This window comes from Condylura cristata, unplaced genomic scaffold (assembly GCF_000260355.1).
Source record: "Condylura cristata isolate star-nosed mole 26May11 unplaced genomic scaffold, ConCri1.0 scaffold00023, whole genome shotgun sequence".
Taxonomy (NCBI): Eukaryota; Metazoa; Chordata; class Mammalia; order Eulipotyphla; family Talpidae; genus Condylura; species Condylura cristata.
The window spans coordinates 29,567,585-29,589,881 of NW_004567124.1; the positions used below are offsets into that span (position 1 = coordinate 29,567,585).

Genomic DNA, 22,297 nt, shown 5'->3' on the forward strand with positions numbered 1-22,297 from the left:
CGGGTCAGGAGAGGTCTGCCACACCATGTGTACACCTCCGGGGCAGGTGGGAATCGAACTCATGCGGAAGTGGCTTTAGCTTCTCAGTGCTGTGCTTTAACCTGCTGTGCCACAGAGATGGCCACTGCTAAGATTTAATATTGTTCTGGATTTGGAGAAAAAGGAACCCTCTTCACTGCTGATAGGAATGCAAACTGGCCCAGCTACTATAGACAGCTGTGTGTAGCACTCTCAAAACACTAAAAATGGATTACCATATGGCCCAGTGATTCTACTTTTAGGAATCTACCCAAAGGAAACAAAAACACCAATTCAAAAGGAAACCTGCACTCCTAGGTTTACTGAAACACTATTTAGCATAGCTAAGATATGAAAATCACCAAAATGCCCCACAATAGATGAATGGATCAAGAACGTAATACATATACACACAATGGAATATTACTTGGTGATCAAAAAGATAAACCCATGCCATCTGCAGCAAAATGCATAGAACTGGAAAGGATTATGTTAAGTGAGATAAGTTAGAAGGAGAAATAAAAATATGGAATGGTTTCACTTATAAGTGGAATATAGAAAAAACAAACAAAGCATCAGGAAAGAGATAAGTTGCAAATGTTGACCATAGATTTGAGGCAATAGGAAGGAGGGGGAGGGAGAGGAGACAAAAGAGGAGAGGGAAGAGTACAAAAGGCTATTAGAATGATTCACTAGTGAGATGGTGGTGGGAGAACTATGGGACTACACATGAAGGAAGAACAATGATGTAAGAAAAGGGGAAAAAGAATAAAGTAAAAGAACAGAATTTTAACTCATGTCTCTAAGCAAGGAAAAAAAAGTCCAGTACTCACAAAAAAAATATTTTAAGAATAAATGAGATACAGAGATAGTGTCTGTGGATACTTATCACTATAGGAGAATAATAAAATTCAGAATAAACTGGCTTAAGAAAATTCTGGAAAAGACCTGCCACAGGAACATAACATGTAACGCAAAGTCTCAAACTGGTGGTGGTTAGCAGTGGTGTGAGGGATCTAACAAATGCCTTTGGTTTCTGTAGGGAGGGGAGGAGTGAAGTAGGTTTGTAGTATCTACCAATCTCTATGGTATAAACACTTCCACCACAGCTGATTTTGTTTATTTTTTAAGATTTATGTATTTATTTTGCATACAAGATATAAATGTAGGCCAGAGATAAGGGAGGAAAGGGAGGGAGAGAAGAGGATTCACCAGGACAGAGCAGGAAGCAGAACAGGTCGATTTACTGAAATACACTGCTGAGGGGAGCAGCAGGAAAGACTGGAGATGTCTGTGGCACCACATATGGATTAGCTCCCTGGCTGGGAATTAAAATCAAGCTTTGGCAGTGGTAGTGCTGAGACTTAAACCCTAGTCCACCAGGGAGGTCCCATAGCTGATCTTAAACTATAGATGTGAAGTCAGTTTGTAGAGTTGGGAGATGCTCAGGATCAGCTCTCACAAACTGAAAAGAGCCAGCTCCAGCACCCACTGGCTACAGGCCAAATTGAGCCCACAGACTTGTTCTGTTTAGTTGGGAAACTGTTGGCCCATAGTGTTTTCAAAAATTCAAAAGAATTGACAACATTTAAAATGAGTTTTTTTCTTCTTAAAAAGTCAAATTAGGCTGTCACTCCCTGGTGACGCAATGGATTAGGACGCAGCACTGCAAGCTGGCTGCAGCTGCTTCAGTGCAAGTTCGATCCCTGGCCCTGAGGTGATTCACGTGGCAGGCAGACCTCTCCTGATCCACCCACAGCTCCCCTCAACAGTGTACGCCGTCGATCTGCCTGTTCTGTTCCCCACTGTCTCTGGTGAGGCCTCTCATCACCCCTGTACCTCTGGCCTGTACCCTAGTTCTGTATGAATAAATAAATAATCTTTAAAAAAAATTCAAATCAGGCTGCCTTCTAGAGACGAAAGGATCTGGTAGCACTGGGCCCACATTGCTGCATGATAACAGACATAGATGGCTGGCAGAACATGGCACACACAACTATTCTTTCACTTTGCCACCGTCCCAACCAGGCCACCTTCATTTCTTCACTTCTTGTTGATAAATGGAAGAATGGTAGTCTGTGCTCTCTGAAAGGGAGAGTTTTGCCTCCAGATATGATACTTACTCAAACCACTGGATGGCTCTTCTCCCTTGATATCTGCATCTATTGGGTTGTCAGAAATGTTATGAAGTGTTTTACTTGAAAAACAGGGAAAAAAACACCAGTTTTTCCAGCATCCCATTATAAGATTAATCAATTTGACTGGCTGATCTCTAATTGCTCTCTTAACCCAATACTCTGTAAGCCAAGGAATCTGAAATAATAAGAGCAGTACATTAAGTCTTCTGGAGAAGCTTTTTTGTTCTCTACTTGAAGAGCTTTGGTCACAGCTACCAAGGTACAAATAAAACCTCAAAAAATTATGAATTAGATATTAAATGTATTCTTACCTTAGTATATATTTTCATTGGTTTCAGGATTTAAGAATCTAAATGTTAGGGCCTCCTCCCTGGTAGCACAGGGGTTAGAGTCTCTCAGTGCTATCAAATTATCACCAGCTACAGTGGCATGAGTTTAATCCCCAGCCAAGAAGCTGACCCATATATGACACAGCAGGCCTCTCCTGTTTCACCCACTGCTCCCTGAGCAGTGTATTTCAGTAAAATCTACCTGTTTTGTTCCCCATTCTGTCTCTGGTGAATCCTCTCACACCTCCGGCCTATACCCTAGTTCTTGTATGCATACATAAATAAAAATAAATCTTTAAAAAAAAAGAAGAAGAAGAAATGATTGTTTCTGAGCTACTTGTTATATCTGGCAGTAAGATCTGTGGGCGTTTTAAAAATAACATTAAAATATTCTATTTGTTGAAAGGAGATGGTAGTTTCAATTTCTGTCTATCACAAAGTGCATGATTTTATCTAAAAAGTTAGCAACTATTTTACCTTGATTATGTTTGCACAAGCTTATTTCTTCCTAACTGAAAATTTGAGCATATTTATTTTTCAGGTTTTTTCAAAAAAAAATTTTTTTAATTGAGGTAGCACTGCCAGGTCTCATCGGTAGGGTTTTTAAAACTATACAATGAAGAGTCTCTCTCATATCCCCAGTCCAATTACTATCTTAGCTAAATGGGGCAAATGGTATTAGCTTTCCCCAACAATATTATCAGACAAAAACAAATAGCAGGTTAATAGAGTTTAAGCAAAAGATGACATCAGCTTAAAGAGTCATAGACAAAAAATTAAAACAAATAAATCACCAATCTATTTCATAGGTGACTGTACAAAGTGCATTTAAACAATACTCCTCCCCTCCAGATGCCATCTACAGAGGAAGTCACCAAGGAAGAATCTTAACCTCTCTCCATCCCCAACAAATCTTAGACACCACTTACAAAAGATCTTAGGAGGCTAAGATGTGGCACAGACATGAATGACAAGCCACAAATATTCACTTGCAAAGTTATACATCCTGAGGTAGGAGCAGAGCATGTCTACATTAAACATAACCAGTTCTGAGTATTTAAAAGACATCAATATATTCATGACAAACAGTAACTCATAAACTTGATGGGAATAAATCTGAATTTTTCATAACTCTAGGTTGATCTGAGAAAGCAGCAAATCAATTAGCCAGTAACAAAAGCATAAAAAGCCTTTTGCCATCTAATGTAGTCTTAACTGTATATTTGGAGATTTTCAACAGTCTTAAGAGATAATCCTCATAAATATTATGAGCCTGCTAGGTCTATTTCCAAAAGAAAGGATAAACAAAAGATCAGAGGGTTTTGGTGTTTTTTTTTTGGGGGGGGGGAGGGGTGGTTTAAGGAAGGGAATTATTTTACTTAAATTTCTACCTATGCATATATTTGTTAAGAGTGTTCTGATATAGAAGATAAGAATGCTCAAAGACACAATTTTCTTTGATTTACATGAACAGAAACATTTCAGATATCCATATGCTTTTCCCTTACATTTACAGAAATTTCTTATTAGTCATGGCTGCTCAGAGCTCTCTAAAAGTACAGAATTACAACACTGAGTCCAACAACTTTACATAATTGAATCTATCCTATAAGAACATTCCATTTTTCCAAGAAAGGTAAGTTGTCCTTATGGCTTACCACATAACTCGATGTATTTCTACTCTGTAAAAATTTTTACTATGTTGCCTTCAAAGAGGTCAGTAAATATGGTCAATGATAATAAAGACATACATTATATTCATCTTGAATACTACCTTATATCATACACCAAAACTGACCCAAAATAGATAAAAGACTTGGATGTAAGACCTGAATTCATCAAATGTATAGCAGAAAACATAGGTTAAACACTGGGAGATATTCATTTCAGAATGTCTTTGGGAATTCAACTTCAATAGAAAAGGAAAAAGGAGTGAAAATAAACAAATGGGACTGCACCCCACTGCACAGAATAAGAAACTATCATTAAAAAGAAAACACCTTCTGAATATCAGAAATTATTTGCACATCATACACCTGACTAGGAGCTGATATTTATGACCTATAAAAACATTTCAAACATCTGTACAACTCAATAAAAAGAAAACCAGTAACCAATAAAAAAACAGGCATTAGGGCTAACCTGACGAAAGTATATCTCTCTCTAGAAAAAATATGGACAGCCAAAAGGTACGTGAAAAATTCCCATTACTTATCAACAAGGAACTGCAAATCTAAAGCATGAGTGAGATACCACCTCACTCTCCTGAGAATGACCCACATGAAAAAGAGCAAAAACAACAGGTATTGGTGAGGGTGTGGAGAAAAAGAAACCTTGGCACACTGCATGAAATGTCCAGCCCTTGTGTGAATATCGAGGGTTTTCAAAATATTAAAAATAATAAGACCCAGCAATTCTAATTCTAGGTATTTACCCAAAGAAACAAAATCACCAATTCAAAGAAATATATGTTCTTTGAACACTTCTGCGATTATTCTTTGAACAATTCAAAGAACACTTCTATAAAAATAAATCTTTAAAAAAAAAAAATAAAAATAATAAGACCCAGCAATTCTAATTCTAGGTATTTACCCAAAGAAACAAAATCACCAATTCAAAGAAATATATGTTCTTTGAACACTTCTGCGATTATTCTTTGAACAATTCAAAGAACACTTCTATGTTCATTGCAGCATCGTTCACAATAACCAAGTTATGGAAGCAATCTAAATGCCCTCTGACTACAGAGTTGATTATGATGCGGTATTATATGCAGTACAACTACAATACAATGGAATACTACTCAGCTATTAATAAGTTCACACAATGATAAACTCTTGCCATCTGTGAAAACATGGTTGGAACTGGAGTTTCCATTCACTTATAATGCTAAGCGAAATAAACCAGAAGAGAAAGACAAATATGGGATGATTTCAGTAGTGGAACGTAGAGCAATAAAACAAAGGGTCAGGGCATCCCTGATGGTGCAAGGAGTTAATTCTCAGCACTATGAAAATACCAGCAGCCACTGCAGCACCAGTTTGATCCCCGCCAGAGAGCTACCCACATGGTGCTATAGACCTCTCCTGTCTCACTCGCTGCTCGCCTCAGCAGTGTATTTCAGTCAGATCTGCCTATTCTCACCACTTTGTCTCATGAATTCTCTCCCCTCCTCCCCACAATCCCCATACCTCTGGCTTGTACCCCAGTTCTTGCCTGCATAAATAAGTAAATCTTTCAAAAAAATTTTTTTAATTTCAAGAAAGAAATACTATAATTTAGAGATAATGTAGTAATTTTTAAAAAATTCTCAGTGCCTCAACACATGAATTATTCATGAGGCACTAAAATTTTGACTTTTTTTAGTATAAATTTAATAAGTAAATCTAATCATTCAGTCCTGTTGAGACCAGAAACAGTTAAAAAGAAATGTCCCAGATCAGAGTTTATGTTTCATGCTTTCTCGGGCGTGGAACAAAGGACAGGGTTCAATAGTAACAAAACCTTAGGAATAAGATGGGAAAGGAAGTGATAGTGACCTTATATCTTTATATATCCTTATAAGGAAAAATCACTTTATATCTTTAGGTGTCAACCCTGCATAAGACCACTACTCTCAGGACAACTTCAGAAAAGCCTGAACTTCACAAAGAATTGCCCTAGTCAGAGGGGCCAGCACTCAGTCATGAAAGGAATCATGACCTAACATACTTGACCAAGCTACAGGATCAAGAAACATGAATTCACTTTAGTCTTTACTTGTCTTGCTTTCTTTGCTTCAGAATATTTATTTCCATGGTGTTGATGTTATTACTCTAAGTTTAAACCTGTCAAACATTTTTATCAATTAAATTTCAATATTTAAAACACATAAAAAATAAGTCCTGAGATATTTTAACAGCTGACATTGGATAAAAAATTGCAGAGCCCTCAATTATCTCAATGAAACACCAACTGTTCATAGGTCACAATGCAAACACCACACTAAGTCAAAAAACAAGAAACTGTACTCACTCATTTCAAACCATGAACCAAACTGTTCTGGATCCAGCCACCTGTTGTGTTCACCAAAGAAATGGAAACTTAACATTCATTCAGTTAGACCCTCCAACCTACCACCTTTAGCTGGTTTGCTGTATACACAAACTAGAAGAGCAATCTGACAGTAGAAAGAGACCGTGAATCAAACACTTGAAAATATTCTTCTTCACAAAACAATTAAAATTGAAAGAAAATGTACCCTTCACTCATTTCTCCTAAGATTTTCATACCAGACTTTTACATGTTAAGGTCACTTTTTATACTTACTCTAGAAGAGTATTGTATGCTGGTAATTTTGTTTTTGAGGAAAATTCAACTGATATGGCAAAGGCACACAAAATATAATGATAAATTCAGCCAAAATTTGTTACAGTCAAATAATAAAATATTATTATGTGCTGCCTCTACTGAACATTTTCTCGAGGGGAAGGAGGGCAGGAATATATATATACATAATACCAGCAAACATTCGGTATATCTTATTACTTAGTAGACTAAAGTTTTATGCCTACACAGAGACTTCAAAATAAAACCAATAGGGCCCTCCCTGGTGGCACAAATGGTTAAAGCCAGCCCTACGAAGCTAGCCACAACTGCTTCAGCACAAGATGGATCCTGGCCAGAAAACTGACCCACATGGCACAGCAGACTTCTCCTGTATCAACCGCTGCTCCCTTCAGCAGTGTACACCATCAATCTGCCTGTTTTGCTCCCCACTCTGTCTCTGGTGAATCTTCTCACCACCCCCTGTACCTCTGTCCTGTACCTCAGTTTTGGATACATGAATAAATAAATCTTTTTAAAAATTAATTAAATAAAGCAATACTCTATTAATATAAAAATTTCCCCTCAAACTGATATGAAATACAGTCATCATGTACATTTTTCTCAAATAACATTATCAGAGGTTTTCTTCAAATACCTCTTTGCAGAAATTCAAGCTCATCTCACTCTTACAACTCAGAGAAAGAGTACCTTTTAATAAAAGCTAAGCACTCCTTAGCTTAGCTAAGTGAAAGGAACATATATCTAATAAAATAACTTTGCTAGAAGAGTATTTAAAACTAGGTTATAATGCAGTAACAAAATAAAATTCTGATATCTTACAGAATTTAAAAAATACTCTAAAAGATGACTAAAAGAAATATATCAAATAACCATACTTTTCTCAGACTTATTTTTAGAATAATTTACTTTCCAATTTGCAACAATAATCAATACAGAAATACTCCAAGATGTATTTGCTGAGCATACAACTGTTATTTTTGAATATCATGTAAATTAATCATATTTCTTTGGCAAAGTTGTTAAAAGAATTTCCAGATCAATAAGAGACTTTTTCTCCCTTTATGTGTTATCCTCACTCATTATTCTAGAACTCAAATTGTCCATATATTGCTAAAAGTATAGAAAACTGAGCATAACTCTTGCCAATAGATATACCAAGGCCTCCAGCATTAATTATATATTACTTTCTGTTGTGCTACTATGACTGTGAATCAGTGAATCTAGGGTTTAAAGCTTTTTTAAAATGGCATTATATGTCACCCTGAAAACATAAAGGCAAATATTTAATATCTGGGCCATATTCAACTAATCATCAAAATATGTCTTTACACACATATAACCCATATAAACATTTTTATTTTCTGCAAATCAATAAACCTCTATTTTTTAAATTTATTTATGCATATAAATAACTGGGGTACAGGCCAGATGTACAGGGGTGGTGAGAGGACAGAGACAGAGTAGGGAGCAGATCGACAAAGTACACTGCTGAGGGGAGCAGCGGGTGTGACAGGAGAGGTCTGCTGTGTCATGTGGTTCACCTTTAGGGCCGGGGATCAAACTCACGATGAAGTAGTTGCAGCTAGTTTGCAGTGCTGTGTCCTAAACCATTGTGCCACCAGGAAGGGCCCAAGCCTTTATTTTAAAGTAAAATTTTGTTTTATGTGTTTCCAAAGATTGCTACTACTCAGACACTGCTTCATTGTAGATCATATACTAAATTCTAATAATAACAATAATAACATTTACCATCTATTAAATATTAACTAGGACCTCTACACTCTGCTAAGTATTTTATATGCTATATTACATGCTAAATCCTCACCACAGCCATAAGGAACACAACAATGAGAGGCAACAGGAGAGTAATCAAGAACCTAGAGCCAGATTCTGTATTTGAATCCTGCTTCATCTAGTTGTAGAGATCCACCCCTCATTTTACAGATGAGACAACAGTGACTCAGATAAAAAGAAGCAGAGCCAAGTCATGTCCTAAGAACAAATTGTTACAGGAAGTAGAAACAACGGATTACAAAACTATGGGTAGAGAGCTTAAGATGTTCTATGGGTGGGACCAGTTAAGGAAAAGAAGACAACTGCAGCAAATTATAGCACCAAATTAAACTAAGTCATCCCAAATAAATGTAAAAATTAAGTTGTTGTGTTTGCCCCAGTTAAATCCCTTAGATACTCTACTGCTAATTAGATTGGAATCTAGGTTCAACACTGGCAAATACACGTAGAGGGAGCCTTAACTCCATTTCTCAGGTAGAGGTAGGTAGGTAAAAATTTGAAGAAGATAAAGTGGGTATATCGACTTAAGCACACAGTGCCCACTCAGATAAGTTTTGACTATCCCTGTCTCTAGGAACAACACTACATGAGTGAAGAGTTGCTGTGCTGTGATCCGTAAGTGGGAAAGCAAGTGTTGTAGACCAATTCAACAAATCGTGCTTAGAAATATGAAATAAATAACATCAGAAACAACTGAACAAAGATCTCCAAGAGCAAAGATATAGCAATAGGATAAAAAGAATGTATTTACTTTAAAAATTAAAGCCTCCCTGGTGGCGCAGCGGGTTAAAGCACAGCACTAATGAAGCTAAAGCCACTTCAGCATGAGTTCGATCTCCAGCCAGGAGGGGACCCAGCAGACCCCTCCTGACCCATTCACTGCTCCCCTCAGCAGTGTACTTCTCAGTTGGCCTGTTCTGCTCCCCACTTTGTCGCTGATGAATCCTCTAACTGCGCCTGCACCTCAGGCTGTACCCCAGTTCTGTATGCATAAATAAAAAAATCTTTAAAAAAAAGTTATGATATCAAGAGCATGATTTATGATTCACTGGTATAGGCACAAATGACAAGTAAATAACTAATGCATGTCAAAATAATTCAGGAGTACCAAAGAGCTTAGTTTACTAGTATGAGAATTTCCAGGTGCCGGGAAAACTGGGACACTACATGCAAAAAAATGAAACTAGTTAACTACCTTGCACAATACACAAAAATCAACTCGAAGTGGATTAAAGACCTAGACATAAGAATGGAAAACATAAAATACCTGGAAGCAAAGATGGGCAAAATACTACACGACATACACTTTAGTAACATCTTTGAAGATAGAGCATCCAACACAAAAATAGTGATGGACAAGATAAATAGATGGGGCTACATCAAGTAAAAGAGCTTCTGTATAGCAAAAGAGACATTACAAAAACAGACATCCCACTAATTGGGAAAAGCATTCTCACAAGAAACTCGCAATAAAGGATTGATCAAACAAAGATATACAAAGAACTGATGAAAACAAAAAATAAACAACTCCATCAAAAAATGGACAGAAGAGCTAAAAAGACACTTCTCCAAAGAGGAAATGCAGATGATCACCAAGCATATGAAAAAATGTTCAACATCACTTGTAATAAGGGAGAGGCAAATTAAAACCACAATGAGATACCGCCTCAGACCAGTGAGAATGGCACATCTTAAAACAACTAGCAACAACAAATGTTGGCAAGGATGTGGAGAAAAGGTATTCTCCTGCACTGCTGGCAGGAATGCAAGCTAGTATAACCACTATGGAAAACTGTTTGGAGGTTTTTCAAACTGCTAAAAATGGAGCTTCCATATGACCCTGAAATCCCACTTTAGGTATCTACCCAACAGACACTAAAACACTGATTCAAAAAGATACCTGCACCCCCATGTTTATTGCTGCTTTATTTACAATTAGAAAGACATGGAAACAGCCCAAATGCCCAAAAGTAAATGACTGGATTTACGGGGGTAGAACGGGGAATCGGATCAAAAATAGTGGGGGGAGGGAAATGCACTGGACTATGGTAATGGCACATGGGTGATTTGGTGATGGAAAGCCCACGGGGAATACAACTGAGATGGAAATAGATGTAAAAATAAACTATTATGTTAAAAAAAAAAAAAAAAATCCAAAAAAAAGATGTCTCCTCTAAAAACTCCACTTACCCAACAACATCTGAAAAGACTAAATCTAAGGTGTGATCCTTGATAGTAAGGAGACCTTAATGAAAACTAGTTAAGTTCAAAAAACATTTGTAGATTAGTTACCTATGTTAAATTAAAATCTACACAAGAAAATGACATTAGATCACAATTTCACACCATATACAAAAATTAATTTAAAATAGATTAAAAATATTGAAACCGTAAAACAGAAGAAAGCATAGGCAAAACCTAGGAGACACTGGCTTCAGAAATTCTTTGGGGATTCAACTCCAAATGCATAGAAAACAAAAATAAAGATTAAACAAATGGAACTATACCAAGCTAAAAGGCTTCTGCAGTGTTAAAAAAAAAAAAAGCCCTATTATTAAAAAGACACCCTGGATGGGTTCACTCAGGAAGAAAAAAAGAGAGAGCAAGACAAACAAATATAATAAAGTAAAAAATGAAAACAATGAACAACTATAAACTAGAGACATTTTATGGGTTGGAAGGAAGAATGGGATCAGAACTGGGGTGGGAAGAGTACACTGGACTGTGGTGATGGCTCATGGGTGAACTGGTGGTGGAAAGTCCATGGGGATTACAACTGAGATGAAAAAAATGCACACAATGAAGATGATGTAAAAAAAAATTAAATATAAAATAAAAAAAAAGACACTACTGGATGGAAGAAATTATCTGCACAACATATATCTGACAAAGGGTTGATATCCAAGATCTATAAAGAACTTCAACTCAACAAAACAAATAAAAAATCAAACAATAGGCAGAAGAACTAAAGAGACACTTCTATAAGAAAGATATACAGATGGGCAACAGACACAAAGAACATGTTTACATCACTTATCATCAGGGAAATATAAAGCAAACCTACAATGAGATACCACCTCATACCCATGAGAATGACCTAAATTAAATAAGAACAAAAACAACAAACAGTGGTAAGGTAGAGAAAGGGAACCCCTGCACCCTGCTGATGGAAAAGAGATGGCCCATCCCCTTGGAAAACAATGTAGGCTTTTTGAAATATTAAAAATAAAACTATCATAGGGTCCAGCAATTCCACTCCTAGGTGTTTACCTAAAGAATGCAAAAATACTAATTTGTTTTTTAAAGATTTATTTATTTTTGCATACAGAACTGGGGTACAGGCCAGAGGCTCAGGGGCGGTGAGAGGTTTCACCAGAGACAGAGTGGGGAGCAGAACAGGCAGATCGACGAAGTACACTGCTGAGGGGAGCAGCGGGCGGGTCAGGAGAGGTCTGCCACACCATGTGGTCACCTCCGGGGCAGGCGGGAATCGAACTCATGCGGAAGTGGCTTTAGCTTCTTAGTGCTGTGCTTTAACCCGCTGCGCCACTGGGGAGGGCCCGCAAAAATACTCATTTAAAGAGATATATGAACACTCCTATGTTCATTGCAGCACTATGTATGACAGCCAAGCTATGAAAACGATCTCAGTGCCAATGACAGAGAAGTACATTAAGAAGATGTAGTATGTCTACACAATGGAATACTACTCAGATATACACACACACATACACACTACATATAAAACTCTCTCTCACATTCTCACATAGTGTATACATAGTGTCTTAGCACTGGATATGGTGTGGCAAAACACACGTAAAAGGGCCTGAAACCTATGCCTCTGGGTCATATAGAGTGCTATAAACCAGTGTTACCTCTATTAATATATATATTACATATATATTACCTATAACTGTATATATATAAACTCATACCATTTGTGACAACATAGATAGAATGAAAGGGGATCATGCTAAGCAAAATAAGACAGAAGGAGAGAGACAAATACCAGATGGCTTCACTCATTTGTGACGTAGAAAGAAAAAAAGGGTCAGAGAAAAGCAAACCTTACAAATCTGACTGTAAAATCTGAGGCTCCCAGAGGAGGCGGGAGGAGAAGGAGCCCAATGTAATTTAGGTGCCTTAGCATTGTGTCTGATATGGTAATATACATCTAATAAAAGGGCCTGAAACTTATGCCTCTGAGTCATAGAGAGTGTTGTAAACCAGTGTTACCTATGTTAAAAGAAAAAAGAAATTAGTTAATTGTATTATGGTTCTATAAAATGTTAACACTAGGGGAAGCTGGGTGAATAGTATGGGAATTTCCTCTATATTTATTTTAAACTTACATCTTCTAAATTTAAACTAATTTCAAAATAAGATACATATAACTATATATTCATATATAAAGAATAATTTAGAATAAAATACATATGCAGTGCTTACACAGGAAACATAAAATAAACTATAAACTTCTAACTAAAAGATGACTGGGCAGAAGGCTCCTACCAGAATAAAATGGTCAGGAAAATAAGCTAAAAGCGACAAATCAATGAATGTGTCCTCAGCAAGTACTGAGTATGCCCTATGACCTTGGAGTAAAAGGGCCCAATACTACAAAACTGTAGAACAGAATGAGGGTGAATTTGCGAGCTATGAAATACTACACATCACAAAGTCCTAGCCCTTCATTTTTACTTGGTGGATTCTGACACAAGATAGAGAAGGGTTCAACACAATAACTTGGAAAAGACTTACGTTTGTAATTTGCAGGGTGGGAGGATGGTGGGGGACAAAGACATCATGGAGGAATGAGGCTAGCTAGTGGAAGACTTGGTATAAAATAATAATGAAGTTTTGGGGAAAGTTAAGAAACATCTTTACCTCTTAACACATACTAAAATAAATTTGAGCTAGAAATTAAAGAATTAAGGACAAGAAAGTAAATCATTAAAAACTTAGAAGAAAATTAAGTGAAAGATTTATTTTGTCAGGGTAGAAAAGACCTTTCTTGGCATAAAAGCAAAACATACACACAAAAGCGTAAATTTAAAGTACATGAAAAACAGAACATGTAAAATCATAAAATCACACAGATGAGGAACTATCCACACCAAATCTGTCATGGCAAGATCAACTTCCTTAACATATGTAAATCAATAAACAATAACTTCAGCACTACACTAGAAAATTAAGGAAAGGGGATACCAGACAGGTAATTCCAGAACAAGAATTAAATGATAGATAAAACATTTGGGGAAAAGTACAATGCATTATAATAAGTAATGTAAAGTTATGAGATATCACTCTTGATTAAGCATATTAAAGATTAATGATTCTCCTCAAAAGTTGCAGAAATAGACATTCCCATATAATATTGGTAGTAGGATTAATACAGTCTTATTTATAGTCATTTGTCAACATAATCCAAAAATCCTTGAAAGCATAAATACCCTTTGGTCAAAAATACCTAGTGGCTGCCAAAGTGTATACTCCTGAAATGTCTGACACCCCTCTTAGGAGACTTACAAAGTTATTTTTACAGAAAGACTAAGACCTGATTTGCCTTCCCTATGTGACATTTGCACTGATGGTGCAAAAGCAATGCTAGGCAAATCTTCCACTGCCTGAGGCAAAAGCCACAAATGTTCTCTGCATCACTGTACTCCTCACCAGCACATATTTGAAGAGAGGGCAAAAAATGTATGTCTTTCCAAGTTGTTGTGTTGAACCCTTATATTCTTATAGTTTCATGTAAGAATATTTTAAGGTTCACTTACTAATTTTATTAATTCTCAATCCATGAATATTCATTCTTTTTATGTTCTTTATGACAAAATAAGAAGTAAACACAAAGTAATCTAATGCACATGGAAAATGACGCTATCACCAAGGAAAGCCCGCGTGATTGAGAGCTAAACTAGCGCTTTTTCTATGGAACACCACTTTTGCTATGAACTGATGAACAGAGTATGATTATTCAGATTTGGATATCTGGTAGACATTTTCTCAAAAATAAACAACGTGAGCCTGTCACTTCAAGGGAAACAACTGATAGTATTTGTTGCCAATGACAAAATTTGAGTTTTCAAGGGAAAATTCAAATACTGGAAAACTCTGTATCTCCCACCACAAGCTTGACAGCTTCAAATCTTAGACTTTTGCAATGAGATCAGTGGAGACACTAGCAAATGTGATTTTTTTTTTTTGATACTATGTAATGAAAGGTGACATTTGGAAGATTTGCATAACTCAAAAGTAATATTTTGCAAAGGAATAAGGCATGATGATAAAAATCATGCATGACTAGAAGATCCATTCAAAGTTCAAGATAAGCCAATGGACTGTAATGTCACAGCGTGAAAAGTTCCTTGATATGGTTTTACATTCCACATTGCAATTAACCTTTAAGAAAATACCACTTGTTGTGTTTTATGTAATAACAAAAATATCCACAATTATCTGAAAAACCTATTAAATTACTCTTCCATTTCCAACCACATATTTGTTTAAGGCCAGAGTTTTTTTAAATTCTTTAATACAAATAGCAAAACAGGATGAAGGTAGAAACAGGTAAGCCTTCCCTCCTTCCAAGGCAGGCAATAAAGAAATTTGCTAAAGTGTAAAACACTGCCATTACTCACTACTTTTTTGAAATGATGACTAATAATCATAAAAATGTTAATATGTTTAATGGTTGTTTATTTTTATTTTTTGATTAATTAGTAATTTTTTTTAACTTCTCAGTTTATATTTCAGCAAATGCCAATAGAGGTATGGAGACCATAACGTTTGAAATGAGTTATACACACTCATAACCAATTTAAGGAATCTAAAGTGCAAAAAGAAGTAGGCTTGGCATTATATAGCTCCAAAAGTAATATAAGAAAATAAGAAAAACAAAACTTATGTTCAAAACTAAGAAAATGAATAGTGTACCTAGAATGTTATTACAGTAAATTTGAAACAAATAGTAAAAAAAAAAATGTCTAAAGATGAGAAATGTTACATTTCAAAAGCAAGGTCTAAAACCATATTAGCAGAGACAGGTATTACACTGAAAAAAAGAATACTAAAAGTAAATACATAAAGTATTAGTAACAACCTTCTGAGATAAAAAAAGTCATCAATAATTTTTCTTTATTAAATATGTACTTGCTTTAAAAATTAAGAAAATAAGAACTTTACCAACTCTTTAAAACATTTCAGTACTCTGATTTCTTTATAACTCAATGTATGTGAATGTCAGTCATGGAAAAATAATTGCTGCTATTGTTATTAACAAAATTAATCAGGGAAGTTTAGTATGTAACTCTGAACTGAAAGTTAAGGAACCTGTATTCTAAATGTTGTTTGGCTATTAAACATCCTGGATTTTTGACAAGTCACTTACCCTCTTTGATCCACCAAAATTATCTTTAGGTCCTTACCCAACTGGCTCTCAATTCTAAAGGTTTCTGAAGTTCTTTTCAACAATAAAGTAATGCAACACTAATAATGAGTACTGTGAAACCAGTTCTAAAATCACCATTTATAAAATTCCCTTCATGCTGCTTAATGACCTTTTTTAGTGAGGTTTATTGAGGTACAAGAAATTATAGTTTTAAACCTCTACAAATGTATATTTCTTCATTTGTATATTAATAATGCAGCATCTCTGGATAAAACTTCACAGATGAAATGTTAAATATTCCATGAATGGTATTTGGAAGAAGTGAAAAATATCTGGGACTATCATGAATTAAAAAATAATAATTAAGAAAATGAACAAGATAGTATAGCACCCCAAGCGAAGGTTGTCCATCATAAATGTTGATAAGAATATGTGGCATTTACTCATGAAGAGAAGAAGGCATTTACTATGGGAAAGAAAAAGGATAAACAAAAGTAGGAAAAGGAAAAGAGAAGCAAAAATATAGTGGTAATATAAGTACAAAGCCATGCAGAATTCATATATGTATGTATACTATATGACAGCTGCCCAGAAAAATCTACCTAGTCCCTCAGCTATTCATTTCATTGTTCACTGGCAAGAGTGAATGCTAGAAAATTAAATTCCAGTTAGTTATTTTTGTTGTTAGCTAACATAATTAAAAATCCTAAAATCTATAAAGGAATAAATATTGCCCTAAATAAAATTCGAACAACAACAAAAAAAATTTAATTCAACAAATGAAGAAAACTTAGACCCTTGAAAAACTGAGGTCAGTAAGAACTTCAATTTATTCCTTAATCTGTACTTTTTAAATATCAATTATCGAAAAACTAGTTTTCTGATGTCTGTTCAAGGGCACCCTATCAAGGACAAGAAAGTTCTCCATTAGGGATTAATATTGCTCAGTGTCACAAAACAAATGGTACAAGTTTAATATGATTTTGAATAGAAGGTAAATAAACATTCTTCACTTCTAACATCACAATACAATTTGGTTGTGCTAGACTGGTTTGTGTGACACCTGAACCCCAGTTCCACATTTTTGAAATGAAGAAGTCTATAGTCTGTATTTACTAAAGTTCTTTCCTTAGAAAATTGGACAATGGTAGGGGGCTTCCCCAGTGGTCTAGGGGTTAAGTCTCAGTGTTACCACCATAAGGGTCTGAGGTCAATCCCAGGGCAGGCAGCTGACTCATATACAGAGCAGACCTCTCCTGTCCAGCCTGCTGCTCCCCTTAGCAGTGTATTTCAGTAGATCTGTCTGTTCTGTTCTCCACTCTGTCTCTGTTGAATCCTCTCACCCTCACTCCTCTGGCCTACACCCCAGTTTTTCTATGCATAAATAAATATTTTTAAAAACGGACAATCCTAAAATTATTGGGAAAAAAAACTATTTGAGGGCCCAGGGAAGTATAAATACACCTAGAACATGTGTGCATATGATTGTTCAAAAGCCAATCTTAAAATAACAGGGTACATAGAAGATAGCAATTTCTTGTACTGGAGTGAGAATGCCAGAGGTCACTTAACTGCATTAGACTCACTGTGCTCCCTTGTTTGTTTCCTGGAGCTAACTGAAAGGGCATCTATTGCCTCCTTTGGAGTCTACAGTTCCTATTTCCACTTTGAGAGGACCCTGCCACCCATCATTCTTTCCTAGTATCTATCAGGCTACCACTACACATTTATGGAGCAGCTACTATGCGCGCCCACCACATACCAAGTTTTCAATAAACATGTGTTGACTCGAATTTAATTGCAAGACCTGGGGAGGTTGCCAGGAATTCATCCATTAAGAGTCTCCAGTGGTAGGCTGGTAAAAAAAACATTTTCACCATCCTTGAGCTACTAACCTCTGACACTTGTGTGTGACACGTGGTTCCTAAGGGCAGGCTGGCTGCCAAGGCAGCTGCTGAAGGCAAAGGCCTATGAGAGGGGTGCGATGGGCACTTACCTGGGGAACCTCTGCTTCAGCTTCCTCAGACTCTGCCTGGTGGGCGGCACAGACACTAGGCACTGGGCTATCTCCTCGTACTGGGCTTTGGTCAATATCATGTTGGGCCAGGGATTGAGGAGTAGCGTGAACAATTAAATAAATAGCACGCTGGATTGGCGTAGCGTTAGTGCTGGGAAATGAAAAGGGGGAACACAGCGACAAGCGCTGAGCCCCTGTCTTTCTTAGCTAGTCTCTATCTCCCCTTCACCCCTAGCTTCACTACCCGGGTTTCAACGCAGTTCCGCGGCAGGGAGGGAGGGAAAGGCGGAGGGGGCGGGCATCAGATAGGGCTGCGCAGTCGCAGTGTTCCCGGAAGAAGGTAACCAGCCGCCATGTCAGTTAAGGGCACACTAACCAGGAAGTAGTGGCCACAAGTAAAGGTGTCGTTTACGTCTCAGCTGGCAGGTTATTTCCCAGTAGCTCCCAACTGGGATTAACCTATGGTACTCGTGGAGTTTTTTACCTTGCTAGTTGCGAGTAGCTAGGAAGCCCTGCCTGGCGAGCGCGTGTCCCGCGATCCTTCAGTTTAAGCCCGCGAAACGCACTTCCAAGGCGCGCAATTTGAATACGTTTCCCAAAGCGCCCGCCTTAGCGCAGCTTCCAGCCGAGCCTGGCCTACCTACAATATATTCCCGTAAAGTGTCTGCAGACCCTGGAGCACGAACCGAGAGCAGACCCCGCTAGGATCACTATAAACGATATGGCCTGGCTTGTGTTCAAAGAAGTCTGACAACTTTAGCAGCACATATACAAAGAATTTTTGTCCATATGGGAAAGCGAACTAGAAACAAACCCGTAACCATCAAACAGCCCTGCGGTAAAGAATAGCACTATCACTCTCCAGAGTTAGGTTCTCAAGTAGTGAAATCATTTCTTGTCTTTGTATTCCCAGCTCTCATAAAGTAGTTGGCGTTCAATAAATGTTTGGAGAAATGAGTCAAAAATGAATTAATCTGTTTTGCATATGTGTTGAGTCTATCTCAACTCTCCTAGGGCATTTTACTAGGATGTAGCCTCTCCTTTAATCCCTTTTAAAACTTTTATTTGATTCTCAGTAGGCCAAGTGTTATGTTTCCTTTCAAAATTTAACATTTTGAGCATATGTAAACAAATTTAGATACTAGAGCGTTTGTAATTTTTTCTTTTTAATCTGAATGAAGGTCTCTGCGGGAAGTTAAATTTAGATATGCCTCCTGGAATTAATTCCTTAATCCACTTAAGCCTCCCTTCATTTGTCTTTAAACATAATGCGTAATTAATTCATGGGGCTATTGTTAAAATTAAGTATGATAGTACAAATAAAGGATACCTTAGCAATGTCCAGCAGATAGTCTGTATAAGTCAAATAACCTGTTTTAGACTACTTGATAATGATAGGTAACATGGACGTGGCTTTTAACCAGGTATTGTTTTACAGATTCCTCACGTAGTGACTTACTCAGTCCTTCTAACTTCCTATGAGACCAGTATTATTGTCGTCATCATCATCACGGTCACTTTTGTACCTGGTGAATAAGCTGAAACATGAAAAGTTAAGTAACTTCCCAGGAGTCATGAGAACAGGCAAGCAGCAAGGGTAGAATTCAAACTCCTAAAATCTGGTTCCAGAGTCTGTGTGCTCACACATAACTCGCAGTGATGTTTAATTACTACACCAAATAGTCACACTCTCTTGGGCCAAAGGTTAAGGACTTTTTGAAAGGGAGTAATCTATGTTTCAAAGAATCTTTTAGTCCAGGTTTTTAAAAAGCTTCACCACTTCATGTTTCCCAGGCGTCTCAAAGTTCAGGATCTACAGTGGGATCCTGAGTTCAGAAACCATGTTTTTTCTTAATATTTACATCAGAACGTTTTGTTCCCATATGCTTTGCATCTAACTCTGGTTGTGTGACATTAGTACATAACTATTTATTTATGGCAGCGTGGCCTGGAGTTGCCACCTGGCTAGTTTGTTGCTGACCCTGCCATGACTTTTACATGAAAGCTAGCTGACGATAAGCAGACACCACTTGATCTCCCATTCCTTTGTCCCTCCCCACTTCACTCTTTCCTATTCACAGCCAACAGATTTTTATAGAAAACATCAGTTCAAGGATGTTTGCACTAGTTATTTTTTATAGTAATGCTTCTCTCTGGCTCTCGTCCTGCATTCAACCTCACAACCCTCAAGGAAAGGCCAGGTTTGTTTTTCTGTTTTTATTTTTAACATGCTGGCAGTTTACAATTTTGATCCAAATCCAGTAGATTGTTTAGAGTTAGTGCCAGGGGAAAAGCACAGTTTTGTTGCTGTTTTCATTGGCAGTGACAAGTGTTGTTTATTAAGCACAAAATAGAAACAAAGCAGAAAAGTAGTGGTGGTGGTGTGTAGGTGTTTTGTTTTGTTTTTCTTTTAATGTAAAAGTATTCCTTTAAAGCACACTTTCTCCCTCTGTCCCTTACCTACAGTCATCTCACTCCATCTCTGGCATTATACTCCATGGGCATCATTTGCTCTTCTCCTTCATGGGCTGCTTCTCTATGCCTGAAGTTCCCCTATTGTTTCTCTGCCAGTCTGTAATATCAACCATTTCCCCACTAAGTGAAGTAGGATCACAAAATGTAAATAATACCAAACCAAAATCCCAAGAACTTCCTACCTGTTTCAAATCAGCAATAAATTGTGTGGTCTTGAGCAAGTGACAGCTTCTCTGATCCTGAATGTCCTCGGTGTAACCTCTTGAAATGTAATTTTATAGTTCTCATAGGTTGGGGAAAAAATCCACAAACATGAAAAAGTGCATAGGAAATTATAGCAAGAACATTAATCCAAGAGATGACTAGAATAGCTCCTTGGAAGAACCAGTAGCCCTAAAAGATGTGCAGGAGTGAATCAAGTGACTAGATTTCTTTCTGCCAATTCCTGGATGACATGAATGATGAACAATTTTAAAGGAGTATGGGATTTGGCAGGAAGGATTCAGAAGGTCATTTGAAGAAGACTGCTAAACACAAAGGACTAAAAATAAGAATGAGCCAAGTGGGAAGGTTAGAAGGTAAGAATGCGCATGGGAAGGTTATTCTGGCTGGAGCAAAGAGTTCTAGACAGAGTGAAAGGGAGCTGAAGATCCTTGACCTTGCAAAGTGTCAGTCACATTTGTAAACAGACTCTTGTCCATGTTTTTTAAAAAAATGATGGCATATTTTTATTTTAAAGTCTGATACTATTCATGGAATCTTGTTAAAGTCACCACATTTGTTATTCTAAAGATAAATAATTTGAAATTAACTAACTCCTTAAAGAAGGAAGCTAGTATTAGATGAGCACATATTACACTTTAAGCTTTATCAGCTTAGACCATGACTAGAGAGATAAGGAAAAGAAGGCACAAAGAAAGTAAAGAACTTGCCCATGATTCTAGTGTACTTGCAAAACCATGATTTGAATCCAATTTAGTCTGCCTATAAACACTCAGGTTCTCCATGGAAGTGTACTATAATTCAGTAAGGAAAAAACCCTGGTTGAATTATCCTCAATTAAGTATTTATGTTCTGATATAGCTGGCTACTTTCTTTGATCACCACAAAGCCTGTTGAAGAGGCACACACATTTGATCTTGACATTTAGCCAAAATGTCGTTTATAAATTGGTTAGCATTTGATTAGAAAAGACTGCATAGTTCTTTCTTTGTCCTATGAAGTTCCACCTAAAGTGGTGTGTCTTTTAAAATCAAAGTGTACTTCCCCAATCTTTGCATCTGTGAGCAACAAGTCATTTTATCCTGATCCTAAAATAATACAAGTACTTGGCAAAGATCACTTTGTAAAGATCAGAATAATTCATTTGTTGCAGCTTGCAACAATTGCTCCTATCATTGACTTAAAGCAAACACAAGGAAGAATATCATATCCAGTGATATGATAGCAATCACTGGATGGTCATGAAAGACCAAGAGCCAAATGCTCTTGCTTCATGCATGTCAATAGTAAATGAATTCCTACTGTCAAACTAAGTAGCTTTTTTCAGAGGGAGGTTAAGTGTTGATGGGGGGTATTGCTGAAGTACTGTTACAAATAGAAATTGTGTCTCGTGTACAGAATGAAGAATGGCACCTGCTCAAGTTTCACTTTTTTATTAACTAATCAATTAATTGACTGATTAATTAATTTTTTTCAAATGAGGTAACATCGGGATATCCCCATCAGGTATTATCACCATAGTGCTTCCACCATCACCCGTACTTTATCACCACAAATCATTATGCCCCACTCTCTCCCT

General features: G+C 36.9%; 1 protein-coding gene across 2 annotated transcripts in view; it reads right to left on the reverse strand.

Annotated features, from left to right (window-relative positions):
* Positions 1-18,271, reverse strand: part of LOC101631677 (chromosome unknown open reading frame, human C15orf41) — a 218,347-nt gene extending 200,076 nt beyond the window's left edge. For both annotated transcript variants that reach the window (XM_012728507.1, XM_004687938.2), the window contains exon 1: positions 18,001-18,271. In XM_012728507.1, coding sequence (XP_012583961.1) covers positions 18,001-18,101 — 101 coding nt within the window. In that variant the 5' untranslated portion in view covers positions 18,102-18,271. The remainder of the gene's footprint in view (positions 1-18,000) is intronic.
* Positions 18,272-22,297: the final 4,026 nt, after the last annotated feature.